Source organism: Muntiacus reevesi, chromosome 10 (genome assembly GCF_963930625.1).
Source record: "Muntiacus reevesi chromosome 10, mMunRee1.1, whole genome shotgun sequence".
Taxonomy (NCBI): domain Eukaryota; kingdom Metazoa; phylum Chordata; class Mammalia; order Artiodactyla; family Cervidae; genus Muntiacus; species Muntiacus reevesi.
In genome coordinates, this window is record NC_089258.1 from 77,269,487 (window position 1) to 77,286,245 (window position 16,759).

General features: G+C 54.1%; 1 protein-coding gene across 4 annotated transcripts in view; it reads right to left on the reverse strand.

Annotated features, from left to right (window-relative positions):
• Nucleotides 1–16,759, reverse strand: part of ANK1 (ankyrin 1) — a 122,648-nt gene that overhangs the window by 55,999 nt on the left and 49,890 nt on the right. For all 4 annotated transcript variants that reach the window (XM_065947488.1, XM_065947489.1, XM_065947486.1 and 1 more), the window contains exons 6-18: nucleotides 15,775–15,960; nucleotides 14,650–14,748; nucleotides 14,152–14,250; nucleotides 13,780–13,878; nucleotides 12,756–12,953; nucleotides 11,040–11,138; nucleotides 10,535–10,633; nucleotides 9,969–10,067; nucleotides 7,526–7,723; nucleotides 7,025–7,123; nucleotides 6,469–6,567; nucleotides 2,908–3,105; nucleotides 98–196 (exon numbers count right to left, since the gene is read on the reverse strand). In XM_065947488.1, coding sequence (XP_065803560.1) covers nucleotides 98–196; nucleotides 2,908–3,105; nucleotides 6,469–6,567; nucleotides 7,025–7,123; nucleotides 7,526–7,723; nucleotides 9,969–10,067; nucleotides 10,535–10,633; nucleotides 11,040–11,138; nucleotides 12,756–12,953; nucleotides 13,780–13,878; nucleotides 14,152–14,250; nucleotides 14,650–14,748; nucleotides 15,775–15,960 — 1,671 coding nt within the window. The remainder of the gene's footprint in view (nucleotides 1–97; nucleotides 197–2,907; nucleotides 3,106–6,468; nucleotides 6,568–7,024; nucleotides 7,124–7,525; nucleotides 7,724–9,968; nucleotides 10,068–10,534; nucleotides 10,634–11,039; nucleotides 11,139–12,755; nucleotides 12,954–13,779; nucleotides 13,879–14,151; nucleotides 14,251–14,649; nucleotides 14,749–15,774; nucleotides 15,961–16,759) is intronic.

Consider the following 16,759-nt stretch of genomic DNA (forward strand, 5'->3'; position numbering starts at 1 on the left):
TCCAAACTCCTGGGATGGACCTGTGAGGGAGGCCAGAGTGGGCAGGCCCGTGGGTGCAGGGGGAAGGTGTGGACAGGATGCAGGCTGTGGGTCTTACCCGGGTGGTGGCGTCCACCGTGACACCGTGTTTGATCAGCACGTCTGCCACTGGAACGTGGCCTTCTTGTGCGACTAGATGGAGGGGAGTGAGTCCACTCTGGGAAGGAAAAGAAGTTCATCAGCTTGCAGCCAAGATAGAGTTCTAGGTCACCCTGGAAAAGCACTGAGGTTTGGGAGTCAAACTTCGCTCTGTACCCACTAACCAGCTATCTGACCTCGGGCAAGCTCTTCTAGGCCCCTACATCCTTAGCGAAAAGATGAGGTGGTGGAACTAAGCCAGAGGTCCGCAATGGCTTCTGCTAAGGGCCAGATCAGCAATATTTAGGCTTAACTCCATCAATTATAATGAGAAAGCATCTTTGCCAACAGGTGAACAAATGGGCATGGCTGTGTTCCAATAAAACTTTATTTATACAAACAAGTGGTGGGCCAGATTTGGCCTTCAGGCCGTAGTTTGCTGATATCTGAACTACATGAACTTTATTGTCCATTTCAGTGGTAACATTTCTTATTTCCACGACTTGAGATGAGCTTCAAAGTCTTGGTTTGCTTATCGAGAAAATAGAGATTATCATTGACAAATCTCAAGGGCAAGGGAAGGCTCGCTTGAGAAAACATAGACAAAAACATGTTGTAAAGCAAGATGTGCCATTTAAATGCAGTCTGTGATCCGCACACCCAGCCAGTGCTTCACTGGAAAAAGGATGGGACGATGGAAAATCCTGTTGGGGCTGAAAAACGCCAGATTCTTGAAGTTCTCATCACATCCTTCTCATAGTGCATAGGAGAGTGTTAGTCGCTCAGTCGTGTCTGACTCTTTGCGACCCCATGGACTATAGCCCACCAGGCTCCTCTGTCTGTGGAATTCTCCAGGCAAGAATACTGGAGTGGGTAGCCATTCCCTTCTCCAGGGGATCTTCCTGACCCAGGAATTGAACCCAGGTTTCCTGCATTATAGGTGGATTCTTTACCATCTGAGCTACCAGGGAAGTCCATCCATCTTACAAGGATGGTAATACTCCAGAAATCTTGCTTGATATGTGTGCGCTCACAAAGAAATTCCAGGAAAGCCTTCTATCTCCTGTATCTGACTCTACAAGTCTTCCTCACTGTGGGGCAAATGGGGCTGCCCCTTCTCCAGAAACTCCATTCACCCTCCCCTGCCACCTGTCCTTTCCCCCCGGCTGACGGGAGGCCCAGGGGCAGTGCCCCCCACACTGAAGCCAGTGAAGTGGGCAGGGATGCCCAGAGAAGAACAGGTCCTGGGTCAGTCCCAGCTACCAGGCACCGTGCCTGACCCCTGGGATAACACAGGAGCCTGTCTGGTGATGGGGGATGTTGATGGATGGGCATGTCTCCAGGGCAAGGCATGGCCATCCTGCCCCTGGTCCCTGACAGAGCTCACTTAAATGGCACCAGCAAGTAACCAATATAATGGTGCTGCCCTAACGGTTCCCTCCTGGGGGTCACCTGTCCAAACCTGTCCAGAAAGAGCCAGCAGATCCAGTAGATTCTTAAAGAAATATTAAGCTATCCTTAAAATGCTTGCCCTTCTGAAACTGTATTATGTTCATGTATCATCTAAAGAAGTTACTCTCTATAGCGTATGATTCCATTTACAAGAAATGTCCATAACAGGCAAATTCATGGTGACAGAGAGCCAATGAATGGTTGCCAGGGGACAGGGGTTTGAGGGAAACAGGATGTGGCCACTAATGGGTCTGAGGTTTCCTTTTGGGGTGGCGGGAATATCCTGAAGTTAGGTAGCGGTGGTGTTCATTCAATTCTGCAAATATACCCAAAACCACCAAATAGTGCAGTTCAAACCAGTGAAGTTTATGGTATGGGAGTTAAATTTCAATAAAATGACTGCTTCATAAAAGAAGTGACTCTTGTAGACTTAGAGAATGAACTTACAGTTTCTGGAGGGATGGATTGGGGGAAGGGATCGTTAGGGAGTTGAGGATTGATATTTACACACTGTTGTCTATTAAATGGATAACCAACAAGGACGTGCTGTATAGACAGAGAACTCTGCTCAATGTTCTGTGGCAGCCTGGATGGGAGGGGAGTTTGGGGGAGAATGGACACAGGAATATGGATGGCTGAGTCCCTTCACTATTCACCTAAAACTACCACGACATCCTTAATTGGCTATACCCCAGTACACAACAAAAAGCTTAAAAGTTACAAAACAAAACAAAAAAACAAAAGGAGTGACTCTTAGCCTTTCTTGGGCCATGTCTTCCTTTGAGAGGCTGATGAAAACCACGAGGACGTCACCAGGGAACCAGTTCCCAGGTCCTCCCTTCACAGGTCGCTACACCAGGAGGGTTTTCTACTCAGACGGCAATAGTCCCTGGACTGATAATCCCATTTAAGGGACAGGTCAGCATTGAAAACAACGCCTTCCCTACAGAAAAAGAATATTTAGTTCCAACTTCATACATTCCTGAATGTAGAAACTGGCCTCTATTTGGGAAAGCGTGCAGTGGATTTCAACAGTGACCTTTGTGTGGGTTCTTGAGTCATTCTATTTAGGAAGGACCAGTCAAGGCTTTGGCATCAGGTAGGCATGGGGTCCTACCACCTTGGAATTAGCAACCTTTCTGAACCTGTTTATTCACTTATAAAACTGAGATAAAACCTACACAGGGCTGTTGTAAGGGTCACACACATGCACACAATCACACACACACGTGCAACACCTGATTCAGAACCCGGGCACACCACACCACTGGTGCTCCCAGTCTTCAGCTGACCCCCAACGCGATCGAGTCTACAGGAGCGTCGCAGACGCGTGCTTACCTTGTTGCCCAGGTTACCGTTGGCCTGTTTGGACAGCAGGAGAGCCACCATCTCCGCGTGGCCCTCCTGAGCCGCCAGGTGGAGGGGGGTCACGCCTTGCACCGACTCCGCGTTCGCCGAGGCCCCGTACTGCAGCAGACTGCGGGCCACCTCCAGCTGGTTCTGCTTGGCGGCGATGTGCAGAGGGGTGTAGCCGTTCTGAAATAGACAGGGGCCCCGGGAGCCTGCTTACAGGAGAGCTGAGTTGACAAGCTGAGCACAGGCCTCCTGGTTCAGATCCTCTGAGGCGGGGCCAGAAGGTCTGGTTTAGGGCTGGTGTCACCCGGGAGGGCCGCTTCAGTAAACAAACAAACCGACCGAGTCCATTGGGTTTGGAGAGGCTCCCAGCCCAGCAAAGCCCTGTTCGCGTTCTCTCCATCTATGTTCTGGGCCTGAGTACCCTGTCCCCAGCAGATGCTAGGATTCAGCCGGGAAGCCTATAGAACAACCAGCAGGCTAGGTGCGGATGAAAATACAAGACCCTCTTTCCTGCCATGAGAAGAGCATCTGGACAGTTCATGGAGGGGAAAGAACAGAGCTCTTTCTGGCTCCCTGTGCGGCTGGCCCAAGAGCTCCCCCTGAACTCCATGGCTTCAGGCAGGTGGTGTGAGGGGACAAGCCCCTGGCAAGGGACCTGGGGACATGGAGTCAGTCCTTGGCTCACTTTTATTTTATTTTTTATTAATTTTTATTGGAGGACAGTCGCTCTACAAGTCCCTGATCTACTTTAACCAGCTGCATGACTAGGGCAAAAGAGTCAGTGCCCTCTAGACTCCCTTTTGTACTTTTTTAAGGCATTAAAAGTGGATAGTGTAGCTAGGACCTGCAAGCAACCTAGATGTCCACTAACAGATGAATGGATACAGAGATAGTGGTACAAGGTGGCAGCAGACCAATACCGTAAAATCCCAGTTTAAAGCACTGAGGGACAGGGTAAGATCCATCTCCATAGTGGATTTTATGGGGAAAGGAAAAGTCACTTACCCAAAGAAGGAAACTGAATAACAAAAATCATTCTCTTTCGAGGAATTACGTAAGACCATTTTAGTGTTCCTCCTTTTAGATTGGATTATGTTATGAGAAAACATTAAATCCTTTGGAGGCTGTGTTCCCCTGACAAGACTGGCATTTCGAATGTAGTAAAATCAATTAAACAAAATGAGTTTTGTACTGTATCAAGAGAGAGCCAAGGAAAGAGGCAGGGTTCGGTGGATCAGGCCTGAGATCTGGAGTCAGGCCCACATGGATAGCCTGCTCTCTGAGCATCAGAGAATATTCTGACTTCAGAACGCAGGTGCTTTTAGCTGGAGCCCTGCTTCTCAGACTCATGTGTGTATGAAATCACGTGGGATCTTGTTAAAGTGCAGATTCTGACTAGGCGGGCCCCAGATTCTGCATTCTGAAAAGCTCCCTGGTCAGGATGAGGTGAGACCAGGGTGAAATGTGGTGAGGCTGAGGCCCACCCAAGGTGCCACGGAGCAGCCTGCATTCCATTCCCTGCATGGAAGCAAGGGTCAGGGACTTCTCCTGTGAAAAGAGGTACCTGGCAAGGGACCTGGGGACATGGGACTCGAGCACTTATTCTTGATGGTATAGTCGGGAGTCCAGGCCACTAGGCCAGACAGTGGAGGATGTGCGGCAAGAACAGCATCCTGTCCTGGCAACGGGCAAGCTTGCCCTGGAGCTCAGGCTGCCGGGTGACCCCCGGGTAAAACTGAGATACAAGAGCAACTATCTGTCTCAAATCAGGGGCCAGCCTCTCGGAGCTCCCTCTGAGCCAGGACTACAGGGAATGAATGACCTTCTGTAGGTGATGAGACAGGGGCAGGAGTGTCAGGGAGAGATGACGTGAGCCATAAAACGCTCCTCTTTCCCCAGGCGGTGAGCTCGTCCAAAGGAACGCACACGCTGGAGAGAGAGCTGCCTCAGTGTTAAAACAACATCATCAGAATGAGAAAGGGGGCGGGTTTGGTTTGGGTGCAGAGAGATTTGCATGTGAAAATCTACAAAATTGCCAGACTACTTTGGAAACTATTTTTTGCCATGGAAACAAAACCCATCTGTACAGGGTTTATGTGTGGATAAAGCTCTCTTTAAATACCGTGGGGCTGGCTCCGATTTCCTTTATATAAGGAGGGGTGTGAGGAGGAGGGGAGTCCAGCAGTTTTATTTTTAGAGGCAGGAGTAAGTCACGTCCCCCCGCGGGGGCCGCGCGCTGTCTGCGCAGTGATGCGGGCTCTGCCACAGCAGGGGTGGGGGACTGGAGTCCAAGGAGACAGGGCGTCTGGGAGAGGCCGTGTGCTGTGTCTCCAGGAAGGCGATGCTGTAAGTATCAGACGAGCATCCGATCTGAGCGGGGAGGGCAATCTGAAGGCCAGCACAGATCTTCCCCGACCAGGCTGCATCCCCACAGGAGTCTGCAGGGGTCAGCTGGGATCATACTTTGACCCACCCGAGACCCCTCCTGCTGAAGGGCTGAGCACGGGGGTTCGCGCCCCGCCCCCAAAATCTGTAAATTATCCTCACTCACACTTTCCTTTCTTCTGAGTCTCAACTGTCCATCTAACAGTGAGCAGAGAGACCGCATGTGTCCTTTGCCCCGAGCCCTGCTCCCTCTCCTCACCCTCCTCCACTTGGCCACCAACCCCCAAGGCCCCTCTGCCCTCGCAGATCTTGCCACCCTCTCATCTCATCCCGCAGGGGGGCAGCCTGTCCCCCCAAATGATGCTGGTGTCAAGCTTCATCTCTGTACCTTGTTCTGCGCCCTGCAGTCCACTCTAACATAAGCCCCACCTGCTCCCAACACTCAGGGTCCCTCAGGGGTGATGTACCCGTGACTCTGAGCATCTCAGGGGCTGGCGTGAGGCTGGTCAGCGGCCACGCGTCCCCGTGTAACATATGGACAGAAGGAGCACCGCTTCAGAGCCTGAACTCAGGAGGAGATCAGAGCTGGGGGAGACTATTCGCCTTTAAAACAGGTTCTGTGCTTCAAGATTCTAGCAAGTTCACCCCCTGCCCTGAATATTCTCCAAGTGTGGCCCGTGTCCCAGCATCAGGAGCATGAGATCACCCCCCACCCTGAATATTCTCCAGGGGGGCCCCTGTCCCAGCATCAAGAGCACGAGATCACCCCCCACCCTGAATATTCTCCAGGGGGCCCCTGTTCCAGCATCAAGAGCACGAGATCACCCCCCACCCTGAATATTCTCCAGGGGGCCCCTGTTCCAGCATCAAGAGCACGAGATCACCCCCACGCTGAATATTCTCCAGGGGGGCTCCTGTCCCAGCATCCAAGAGCACGCTGCACACGACGACCTCTGAGGTCAGGCTTGGGGACATATCTGTTGTGTGAACAAGTCCCTGCTCTGGGAGGCGACCTGTGGTGGGAACTGCCCCCACCCCCCGCCCCGCTCCTGGTCCCCCAGCGCTGCGGGCAGCTCGGCGGCTTCAGCACAGCCCACCGGGGGGTGACAGCGGGCTCCCGGGGTGGGCGCTGCGGTGGGGACCGGCCGGGAGGCTTACCCAGGCGGGGCTGTGCGGGGAGCCGCCCCGGGGCAGCAGCAGCTTGACGATGTCCAGGTGGTTGTGGTGCACAGCCACGTGAAGGGGCGTCAGGCCGTTCTGTGGGGGGACGGGACAGCCTTAACTCAGGGGATGGCCCCCTGGCCAGGCCCCAGGAGCCAGGCCTAGGGGTCCGAGTCACTTCTGCTACCCAGGAAATCCGCGGAAGAGCCGTGTCAGAGCCAGGCCACTGGAGAACACAGCCAGCGGAACCTGGGCCACCTCCTCAGTCCTGGGGGCCACCCCTCAGTCCTGGGGGTCACCCTCTCAGTCCTGGGGGTCACCCCTCAGTCCTGGGGCCGACGGGGCAGTACCCTCAGCACTCTGGCTCAGAGGGGCCAGCAGGTCTTTCTAGAAGGGCGAGGCGTCATCAGGAAGATCATTCCCCCCAGAGGCCACTCTCCCCGGGCGGCCGCCTGATCACAAGGCAGAGATGCCACCACCCGCGTGAAGCTGCGCCTCCATCCTGGCTCCGCCCTGACCCCTGACCCCAGATGGGGCGTGAGGTCAAGCGCACCTTCCCGGCGGCGTTGGGGTGCGCGTCGCGCTCCAGCAGCAGCTCCGCCATGCGCGCCTTCCCGTACTTGGCCGCCACGTGGAGAGGGGTAAATCCTTTCTGAGGAGAAACACCGGCCGTCAGAAGCCTGGGCGCCCCCGCTGTCCTCCCCAGGGAAAGGGCCTGCGTGCGGCCAAGGAGGCGCCCACCCCGGCTGGCACGGAGCGGGCGGTCCCGCCGGCAACCGGCCACCGCCCCTCTCTCTCCTGTGACGGAGGCAGAACCGCTCGCGCTGTTATTTGACGGCCAGCGAGCTGAGGGCTGGGGCTGGCCCGTCATCCTCTCATCCCAGGACCCGTCTGGATTGTTCAGAGCAGACCCTGAGACATTCCATGATGAATGTTGGAATGATGAGACATTCCATGATGAAGGCTGGGTGTTCAAGGCAACGCAGGGGCGAGACGGCCCTCCCCTGCCCGGGACCCAGCCTGCTTCTGGACAGCAGGAGGAGGGAGGCCATACCTTGGTCATGCACGCCTGGGACGCCTCCTTTTCCAGAAGGGCCAGCGCCGTCTCCACGTGGCCCTCCCGGGCCGCGATGTGCAGGGGGGTGTGCCCGGCAGTGGTGGCCAGGTTGGGGTTGGCGTTATTTTCCAGCAGCAGCCTCACCATGTTTGTGTGGCCGATGCGAGCTGCGCAGTGAAGCGGGGTCTGGTCATCCTGGAACCCAGAGGGAAAACAAAGGACAGGAACGCTAGGGCTACCTAACCCAACGCTTCATTTCACACAGCAGGCAGCTGAGGCCCGGAGAGGTTCAGGGATTTTCTCAAAGCCACAGGGCTAGTGAGAGGAAGAGCTGAGATTCAAGTCTCCAAGTTACAGAAACCGATACGTTCTTTCTCATTTAATCCTTATAACTCATTTAGTCCTATGACAACCTTTCAAGTGAGTTCTTGTTCCTACTGATTTGCCTAAAGGCTTAGCCTTCCCATCTATAAAAGGGGAATAATGGTATTGACCTCATAGGGCTGTGGTTAGGATCAAGCAGACTGCGTATATAAGAAGTCTCACACCAAGTATGATAGAATCAAGATTGCCGGGAGAAATATCAATAACCTCAGGTATGCAGATGACACCACCCTTATGGCAGAAAGCGAAGAGGAACTAAAAAGCCTCTTGATGAAAGTGAAAGAGGAGAGTGAAAAAGTTGGCTTAAAACTTAACATTCAGAAAACTAAGATCATGGCATCTGGTCCCACCACTTCATGGCAAATAGATGGGGAAACAGTAGAAACAGTGAGAGACTTTATTTTGGGGGGCTCCAAAATCACTGCAGATGATGACTGCGGCCATGAAATTAAATGATGCTTGCTTCTTGGAAGAAAAGTTATGGCCAATCTAGACAGCATATTAAAAAGCAGAGACATTACTTTGCCAACAAAGGTCCGTCTAGTCAAAGCTATGGTTTTTCCAGTGGTCATGTATGGGTGTGTGAGTTGGACTATAAAGAAAGCTGAGCACTGAAGAACTGATGCTTTTGAACCGTGGTGTTGGAGAAGACTCTTAAGAGTCCCTTGGACTGCAAGGAGATCCAACCAGTCTATGCTAAAGGAAATCAGTCCTGACTATTCACTGGAAGGACTGATGCTAAAGCTGAAATTCCAATACTTTGGCTACCTGACATGAGGAACTGACTCAATGGAAAAGACGCTGATGCTGGGAAAGATTGAAGGGTGGGAGAAGGGGATGACAGAGGATGAGAGGTTGGATGGCATTACCAACTCGACAGACATGAGTTTGAGTAAGCTCCCAGAGTTGGTAATGGACAGGGAAGCCTGACGTGCTTGCAGTCCATGGGGTCACAAAGAGTCAGACACAACTGAGCAACTGAACTGAACTGAACTGAACTGATCCATTGTGGTTCTTCTCACAGGCAGACCTCAGAGACATTGTGGGTTCAGCCCCAGACCATGGCAATAAAATGGGTTATCACAGTAAAGCGAGTCACACAAATTTTTTGGTTTCCCAATGCATATAAAAATTATTTTTATATGATATTATTTTCCATTATGTGTGCAATGGCATTATGTCCAAATATATATACATATATATATATATATATATATATCATAATTGAAAAATACTTTATTGCTAGAAAAATGCTAACCACTTGACAACCCGGGTTGCCACAAACCTTCAAACAGTAAAAAACACATTATTTGCAAAGTGCACTAAAGCAAAGGGCAATTAAACCAGGGGATCTGTCCTGTCTGAGCATCTGCTTGTCTTTCTGTCTGAAGGCTTCCCTGGCTTTCTCTATGCCAAGGGTGATGGAGGGTCAGAACTGCGAAAGGGCAAGATGATTTTTCATCCCCTGTCCCCCACCCCTCCCCGTTTCCCCCCCCGAAACGGAAGCAGTCGGTGGGCCAGATCTCCGTGTTACTGGGCCCAGGAGTGGGGGCTCTGTCACATGGTCCAAACCCAGACTGCAGTCCTGACGCTCAACAGCACCTCTGTGGCCTGTGCGGTAGGGAAGCCTGATGGTGACCAAAGCCAGCCTGCAAACCCAGCTGCAATTCTTCCCCTTCGCTCACTCAGTCTCTCTGAGATGCCTGTTACCACCAGGGGGAGTCTTTTGTTTTCAGATTAAGTAATTCCCGATTTTCACCGTCAACGCTTCCTTGAAAAAGTGACTTCTCTTCTGATACTGTGACTGCAACCACCATGCATCCTTTCAGCTCCCCAAACACTGCTTCGTGGCCTTTTGTTTTCCTAAAGAAACAGCTCTGATGCCAGCACACGTCTGGCCTTCTCAGAAGCCCTGCAAAGTGGAACCTGAGCGTTGGGTGCAACCACGTGGCCGGGACAGGGAATCTCGGCCCCACGAGCCCTGCAGCCTGGCCTCGGAGCTCCTGTTGCACTTGAAGGGCTCATGTCCAGGACCGCTCCTGCCTCCTGAACCCACCTTGGCCTTGGCGTTGACTTTGGCTTTGTTCTGGAGCAAATATTTGGCCACTTCCGTGTGCCCTGCTCTGGCTGCCATGTGTAACGGGGTCTCCACTTTCTGCAAAACAACAAAATTATGGAGGTGTTAACTCGCTCCGGGTTTCTAAAAGGGCACACACAGAGCTCCACGGTGCCAGCTTGGGGGCTTTTCACCCAAGAGGTGGATTTGCCCCAGCAAGCAACATCAGCCTTTGGCCTGCTGATGCCTAGGGGGGGCGGGAGCGTTGTCTATGTGTTTGAGTGTGTGTATGTGTGTGCAAGATACACTTAAAAGTAAACCCCAGAGCAAAGGAATGTTAATAAATGCACATATATTCCCAGAACAACATAGAAGTTTCCGAATAATTGTCCAAAATAAAATCCAAGACTTACAGATGCGTAACAAGTTTCACTGAGATACAGACATTCTCCCCAAGTCAGAAGTCCCTGCTATTCTGAGATTTCTACCTCTGTCCAGGACAGGAGAGCTCGGGCTCCTCTGAGCCCTCGGTCCCCAGCAAGCGCCGTCTCTGCCCACGGACTCACCACGTTGGAGACGTTGGGTGATGCTTCCCGCTGCAGCAGGCTCTTCACGATGGGCAGGTGCCCCATGAAGGAGGCCACGTGGAGAGGCGTCAGGCCGGACTGGAACAGACCAGACGGGAGTGAGACGGGAGCCCTCTCCGTCTCAGATACAGCCAGAGGGAGCTTAGGCTCTCTTGCCTCTAGGTGCTTCGCAACAGTTTTCCCATGAAAGGGAGTTCAAGGAAATGGGTCTGCTTGCAGGAAAAGGGTGGAAGAGGGGGAATCTAATTGCAGGGTGATTCCACCCATATTCACAACTCAGAATATTGCATCTGACCTTGGACAGCTCCCTGAGGCCTAACACAAGCTCCCAGTCTTATCCATCCCTGATTCATTCCTTTGAGAGTTCTAGACTAGTACCCGTGCGGACATGGGCACACACAGAGGCAGCCACAAAGGACAACTCAGATGTCTATTAGAAGAAGACCCTCGGAGGCCCTCAGATCGCCTACAGAGTTCCCCTTACCTCCGTGACCGCATCGATGGAGGCCCCCATCTTCAGCAGCAGCTCCATGACACGGATGTGATTCTTCTTGCAGGCGATGTGCAAGGGGGTAAAGCCATTCTGCAGCCCCACACAAAGGGAGACAGATGAGCAGGGGCTTACCCGAGAGCCCAGGGAACACCCAGACTGCCTCGCTGATGAGAAGGCAGCCTCGGGCCCGGCCCATCAGCGGTTCCCACAAACCAGAAGAGGCAGGCGGCGCGCGCCATGCACCATGCATAGTTCTGAACATGTCTGCACATCTTTTCGTTTTTTTTTTTTTTTTTTAATTTGGTCGTATTTTTGGATGAACTGAAAGAGCCTGCTGTTTAGTTTCCTTAAGGGGAAATTTACAGTGAAAGAGAACTTGTGTGAAGCACATCACATTCCCTCGTCCCGGGAATCACTGATCAGCTTTTGGTCAAATGGATTCCTGTGCCTCATCCCTACTGTAACATGTTATGTGTGTTAGTCGCTTAGTCGTGTCCGATTCTTCACAACCCCATGGACTATATAACCCACCAGGCTCCTCTGTCCATGAGATTCTCTAGGCAAGAATACTGGAGTGGGTTGCCATGCCCTCCTCCAGGGGATCGTCCCGACCTGGGGATTGAACCCAGATCTCCTGCACTGCAGGCAGACTCTTTACTGTGTGAGCAGGAAGTACTAGGATGTAAACTCCATAAGGGGAGGGATTTCTGTTTCTTAGGCTTTGTCTCTGCTTATTTTTCAGTGCTTTATTCCTCTAGGGCAACAGTTCTCAAGGTTGGGGGAGGGGAGTTTGTCTCAACCACTCCCAACCCCAGGAGTATTTATCAATATCTAGAGACTTTTTTGATTGTCACCACTAGGGGAGGAGTGATGTCAGTGCCTAGTGGGTGGAGATGGGATGCTGCTAAAGGGCCTACTATTCACAGGCCAGTCTCCCCATAGCAAAGAATCATGTTCACGCTCAGTCGCTTCAGTCGTGTCTGACTCTTTGCGACTCCATGGACTGCAGCCCATGAGGCCCCTCTGTCCATGGGAGTCTCCAGGCAGGAATACTGGAGTGGGTTGCTGTGCCCTCCTCCAGGAGATCTTCCTGACCCAGGGATCAAATCCACATCTCCTGCCTCTCCTGCTTTGCAGGCAGATTCTTTACCACTTCGCCCCTGGGGAAGACCACAACTAAGAATATCCGGCCCCCAAAGTCAGTAGGGCTGAGGTCAAAAAACCCCAACTGCCCCAGACAGTGCCTGGCTGGTGGGAGAGCTCAGGGAAAGCTTTCTGAATGAATGAATGAAGAGTGGACGAGCCATCCTTGTGGCCCTGGAGGCTGTCCTGTCTTCTAGAATCTCCTCTGGGAAGGGGCAGAGAGGGGATGGGGTCCATGGGCAGGCTCTGTGCGGCACTCCGGCCCCGCCAGGAACTTCCCTGGGAGCTCTCGGCCTGGGGCGAGGGAAGAGGAACCACAGTCCGAGGAGGGATTGCTTTAGGCCTGAGCGCCCCTCTGCTCGAGCCCCACGAGCACTGTGTGCGCCCCTCGGCCTGTTATGGGGGCTCGGTCATGAGGTGTAGAAACACGGCAGGCAGGGAGGTCAGGGCTGCCTGGCCTCGGGACCCCAGCCCTCTGCCTGCCCGGAGTCTCCAGGGCGGAGACTTAGGCCTGCAGCTCTGGCCCTCGCCCCTCTGGCCCCTTCTCGACAGCCTCCCACTCACCAGGGCTCTGGAGTTGGGTTTGGCCCCTTTATCCAGAAGGACCTTGGCCACCCTGTGGTGGCCGCAGTGGGCGGCCACGTGGAGTGGGGTCAGGTGATCCAGGGTGATGTCATCAATCTCTGCATTGTATTGCAATAGGAGTCGGACACAGTCGAGGTGATCTCCCTGAGCCGCCATATGGATCGGGGACAGGCCATTCTGGTGAAGAGGGAAAGCAAGCAATTGGAACGGAAATGAACACTGAGATTCAGGGCACCGAGTCCAACCTCGCTTCCCATCTCCCCCCTAGCTTCGGGGCCTCCGCGTGGCTCTCGAGTGAGCCTGGTTCGTTCTGGTCTCCACACTCCTGCTGGTCTCGGATAGCAAGCTTTCGCCTTCCCACCCAGCCAAATCCTCCAGGCCTGGAGGTGGCGTAGGCAGCACTGGGGTGGCCTGACAGCATTAGCCCCACCCAGGAAGATTAAGACCTCATGCTAGAACTGAGAGCCTTCTAGCCCTGAAAGGACTTTGAGAACAACTATTCTGTTTTCTTTTTAAAGTCATCCAGCCCACCCCAGGCTCTGAAGACTCCCTGAATGCTCAGTCTCTGTCTTTTCTGGAGCTCGGGTAAAAGAGACGAGGCCTGATCTAGAGCTGAACAGACAAATGACAGTCCGAGGCTTAAATCCGGCCCACTGCCTGTGCTTGTCAGTAAAGTTTTATTAGAACAGGGCCGCTTGTTGACACATTATCCAGGGCTGCTTTCTCACTACAGTGACGGACTTGAATCATTGTGACCTTGACCATGGCCTGCAAAGCCTAAAAGTATTTAATATCTGGCTCTTTAGAGGGAAAGTTAGCCAACCTTGATCTAGATAATAGAGTCGAGTGCCTCCCGTGTGCCAGGCATTGGGGTCAACATTGCATACAATGGCTAAGTTAGCAGTATTAGCCTGTCTGTTTCTCAGAAGTGGGATTCTACTCCGCGTCGGCCTGACCTGGAGCCCTGCCTAAAAGATGCTCCTCGCAGGAAGGTAGCCCACACCTTGGTTTTGGCTTGGATGGGTGCCCCGTGGTCCAGCAGGATCTCTGAGATTCGCAGGTGCCCATTCCGAGCTGCACAGTGGAGAGGTGTCAGTTCATCCTTTAAAAGACAGTCAAAAAGAGAAAGCCCCAGAGGCGCCCATCAGAGGCTGCTGGAGAGAGGACAGCCTGTGGCATCATCCCAGCTGAAGGGGCACATCAAGTCCTTAAGGATTGGCTTGACGGAGCAGCCCGATCTCCGGCTGCCCCTGCGGGCTGCTCTAGAGGCTGGACGCCCTTTCCCCGCTGGTCACAGAGAGCCCACCTCCTGGAGTGGGGCCCCGGCAGGTAGCACTCCCTCCCTGGCCTCACTGTGCATTTTGCTGGCACCCACCTTGGTCCTTGTTTCTATCTGGGCCCCGCGGTCCAGCAGGAGCCGCACCATGATCACGTTCCCCCGGCGGGAGGCGATGTGCAGTGGCGTGATGCCGTTCTGTAAGGAGGGACAGATTGTCAGGACGCACACCCTCCTGGGGGAGAGGGGCAGCTGCCCCGCACCCCGCACTCCCGTGCCCCCACCCCAAGGCAGGCAGCCAGCCTGAGCCCACTGCTAGGACTCTTCTCGCCTAAGAAAGATTTCCAAGCCTCTAAGGACAGGCCAGCATCGTGGTTCATCACTGCAAGCTGGAAAGGCTGGGTCTCCCGGGGAGTCAACAGCACGGGCTGCAACCTCTTAGAAACCCACCCATCAGGAGCCTTAATAGACTCCAGGCTGTCCCACCCACCCTGCGAGGATTTCCTCAGTGCCATGAGGGGTGGGGGCACTGGATTCTAGACCCTCAGCTGCCGCACGTGTGTGGGCGCCCCCCACCCCTGCCCCCGAGAGCCTCACCTGGGGCGTGAAGTTGACGCTGGCTCCGCGGTTGAGGAGCAGCTGGGCTACATTGAGGTTCTCGTAATGAGCTGCGATGTGGAGGGGGGTGAATCCGGTCTGGGGCACAATAGTGGACAAACAGCATTGTACTACCGTCTATTGTCATTTCTACCTAGGATCAGCCCAGGCTCTGAAAAGCTGGTAGGACCAGAGGACCCCACAGGTGGGCAGATTTGGACCGAAGGGGTCATCAGACATCCCACGGCAAGTTACATCCAAAAGTGAGGTGCTGCCTGTGGGCGGGGGGGAGCGCCCAGTCTCTGGGTTCACATGGACAAACCACAGGTCAGGGTCACCTCCAGCCCTTCAGATGGGGCCCAATCCTCTGAACGGCTACTTTTGAAGAGATTTTCATGAATGAGAGAAGCATTATGGGGTTATGACTTTAATCCTCGGGACCGTTTCAGCCCCAAATGGGCTGCGATGACTCAGCTGGGTGGACAAGGCAGACCTCTGATCTTTGGTGCGTCAGTCGCCATTATTCTGTTCCTAACCTTGCCCATGACTAATAACCCAGGTAGAGTTATCCAGATGGAAGCCCATGACCTCTGCGTCAGGGGTGGGGGGGTTGCTTCGTGACTGACTTGGTGCAAATACATCATCTCCCTTGGGAGGGAGACACCAACAGCCTAAACTTACAGACAGTATGCACACTGAACAGTGTGGGCAGATGGTGGGCTGGCCAGGCCCCCGGGAGCCCCTCCAGGGTCCCCTCTCTGTGTGGGGATCCCCATCTCCCTCTACCAGGGGATGGACGGGGAGAGAGCTGGAATACAATTCTAACACAACACCAGGGGTCAGGGGCTGGATTCCAAAGCCCTACTCTGGTCAGACGCCCCTCCTGTCTCGCCAGGATGCTGCTCTGAACGCCCCAGCACGTGTTTCCTCAGCGTTGACCGGGGATTTAAAGTGGGGCGCTCGTGTGGCTGCTGGGAATGGCGGGCGTGGCGGGGCTTGCTCGGGGTGCACACTGGGGTTTCTCTGGCCTGGGCTGGTTCCGGGGAACTGGCGGGGAACACGTGGGGCCCCCGAGGCCTCCCGACCAGGGCCCCAGGGTGCTCCCTGCCCCGCCGGGAGCCTCACCTTGGAAAGCACGTCGGGGTTGGGGTCGTTCTGCAGCAGCACAGCGGCCGTCCGCGTGTCGTCGTTGCGGGCTGCGATGTGCAGGGCGGGCAGGCGCACCTTGCCCTTCGTTCCGTAGTTGATGAGGTGTGCCACCACATTCTCATGGCCCTGCTGCAGGGCCACGGCCAGCGGGGTGAAGCCGTCCTGGCCGGGGCAGAGGAGAGACCCATGTGCGCCCACCGTCCTGACCGTTCCGGTCCTCGGGGCGGGACACGCGCCTTCGAGCTCAGGGCCCTTGCCCTTGGCCTGGGAGCGCCTCCGTCCTCCACGTCCTGCAAGCTCAGCTCAGACGCTGCCTCCTCCCTAATGCCCTCTTTGGCTCCACTTTCATTCTCTGCCATCTCACAGCACGTGCGATAACTTTCCTTTAGCGCTTAGCTAATTTTTCCTTTATGGCTTGTTCCGAGCACTTTTCCTGAGCGCTTGACTGCCCTGTCTCTCTGCCTCCCTCCCTCGCATGTCATGACCCGGTGTCAGGACAGGGCCCTGAATGGATGGCCGACAATCAGGCCTTCATTCATTTCACAAATATTACTGAACACCTACCAAACGCTGGAAACCACAGCAGGCACCGAGGTTTCAATTCTGAGCTACTGTTATTAATCTCCTTGGTGTGTACAGGGGCACAGGGCGCCCTGAACTGGAGAAGCAGAATGAAAACAGCCATCTAATCATTGCGTCGTCTGATGCTAAGGGTCAAGAGAAGCTTTGGTTTCATCTACTCCGATTCCGTCATTTCACCAGTGACAATACTCAGGGTCAAGCGACTTGTCCAAGGGTGTTTGTGGGCTCGGAGCAAGATCTTTATACTTCTTGTAAAGGTCCGAGGCACACCTGTCACCCACACACATGCATGCCTCCCGCCCCTGCAGCCTCCAGCGTTGGCCACAGTGGGAATGACAGATTCATCCCTGCGGTCATTCCTCTGGTACGTGTCTGGGCA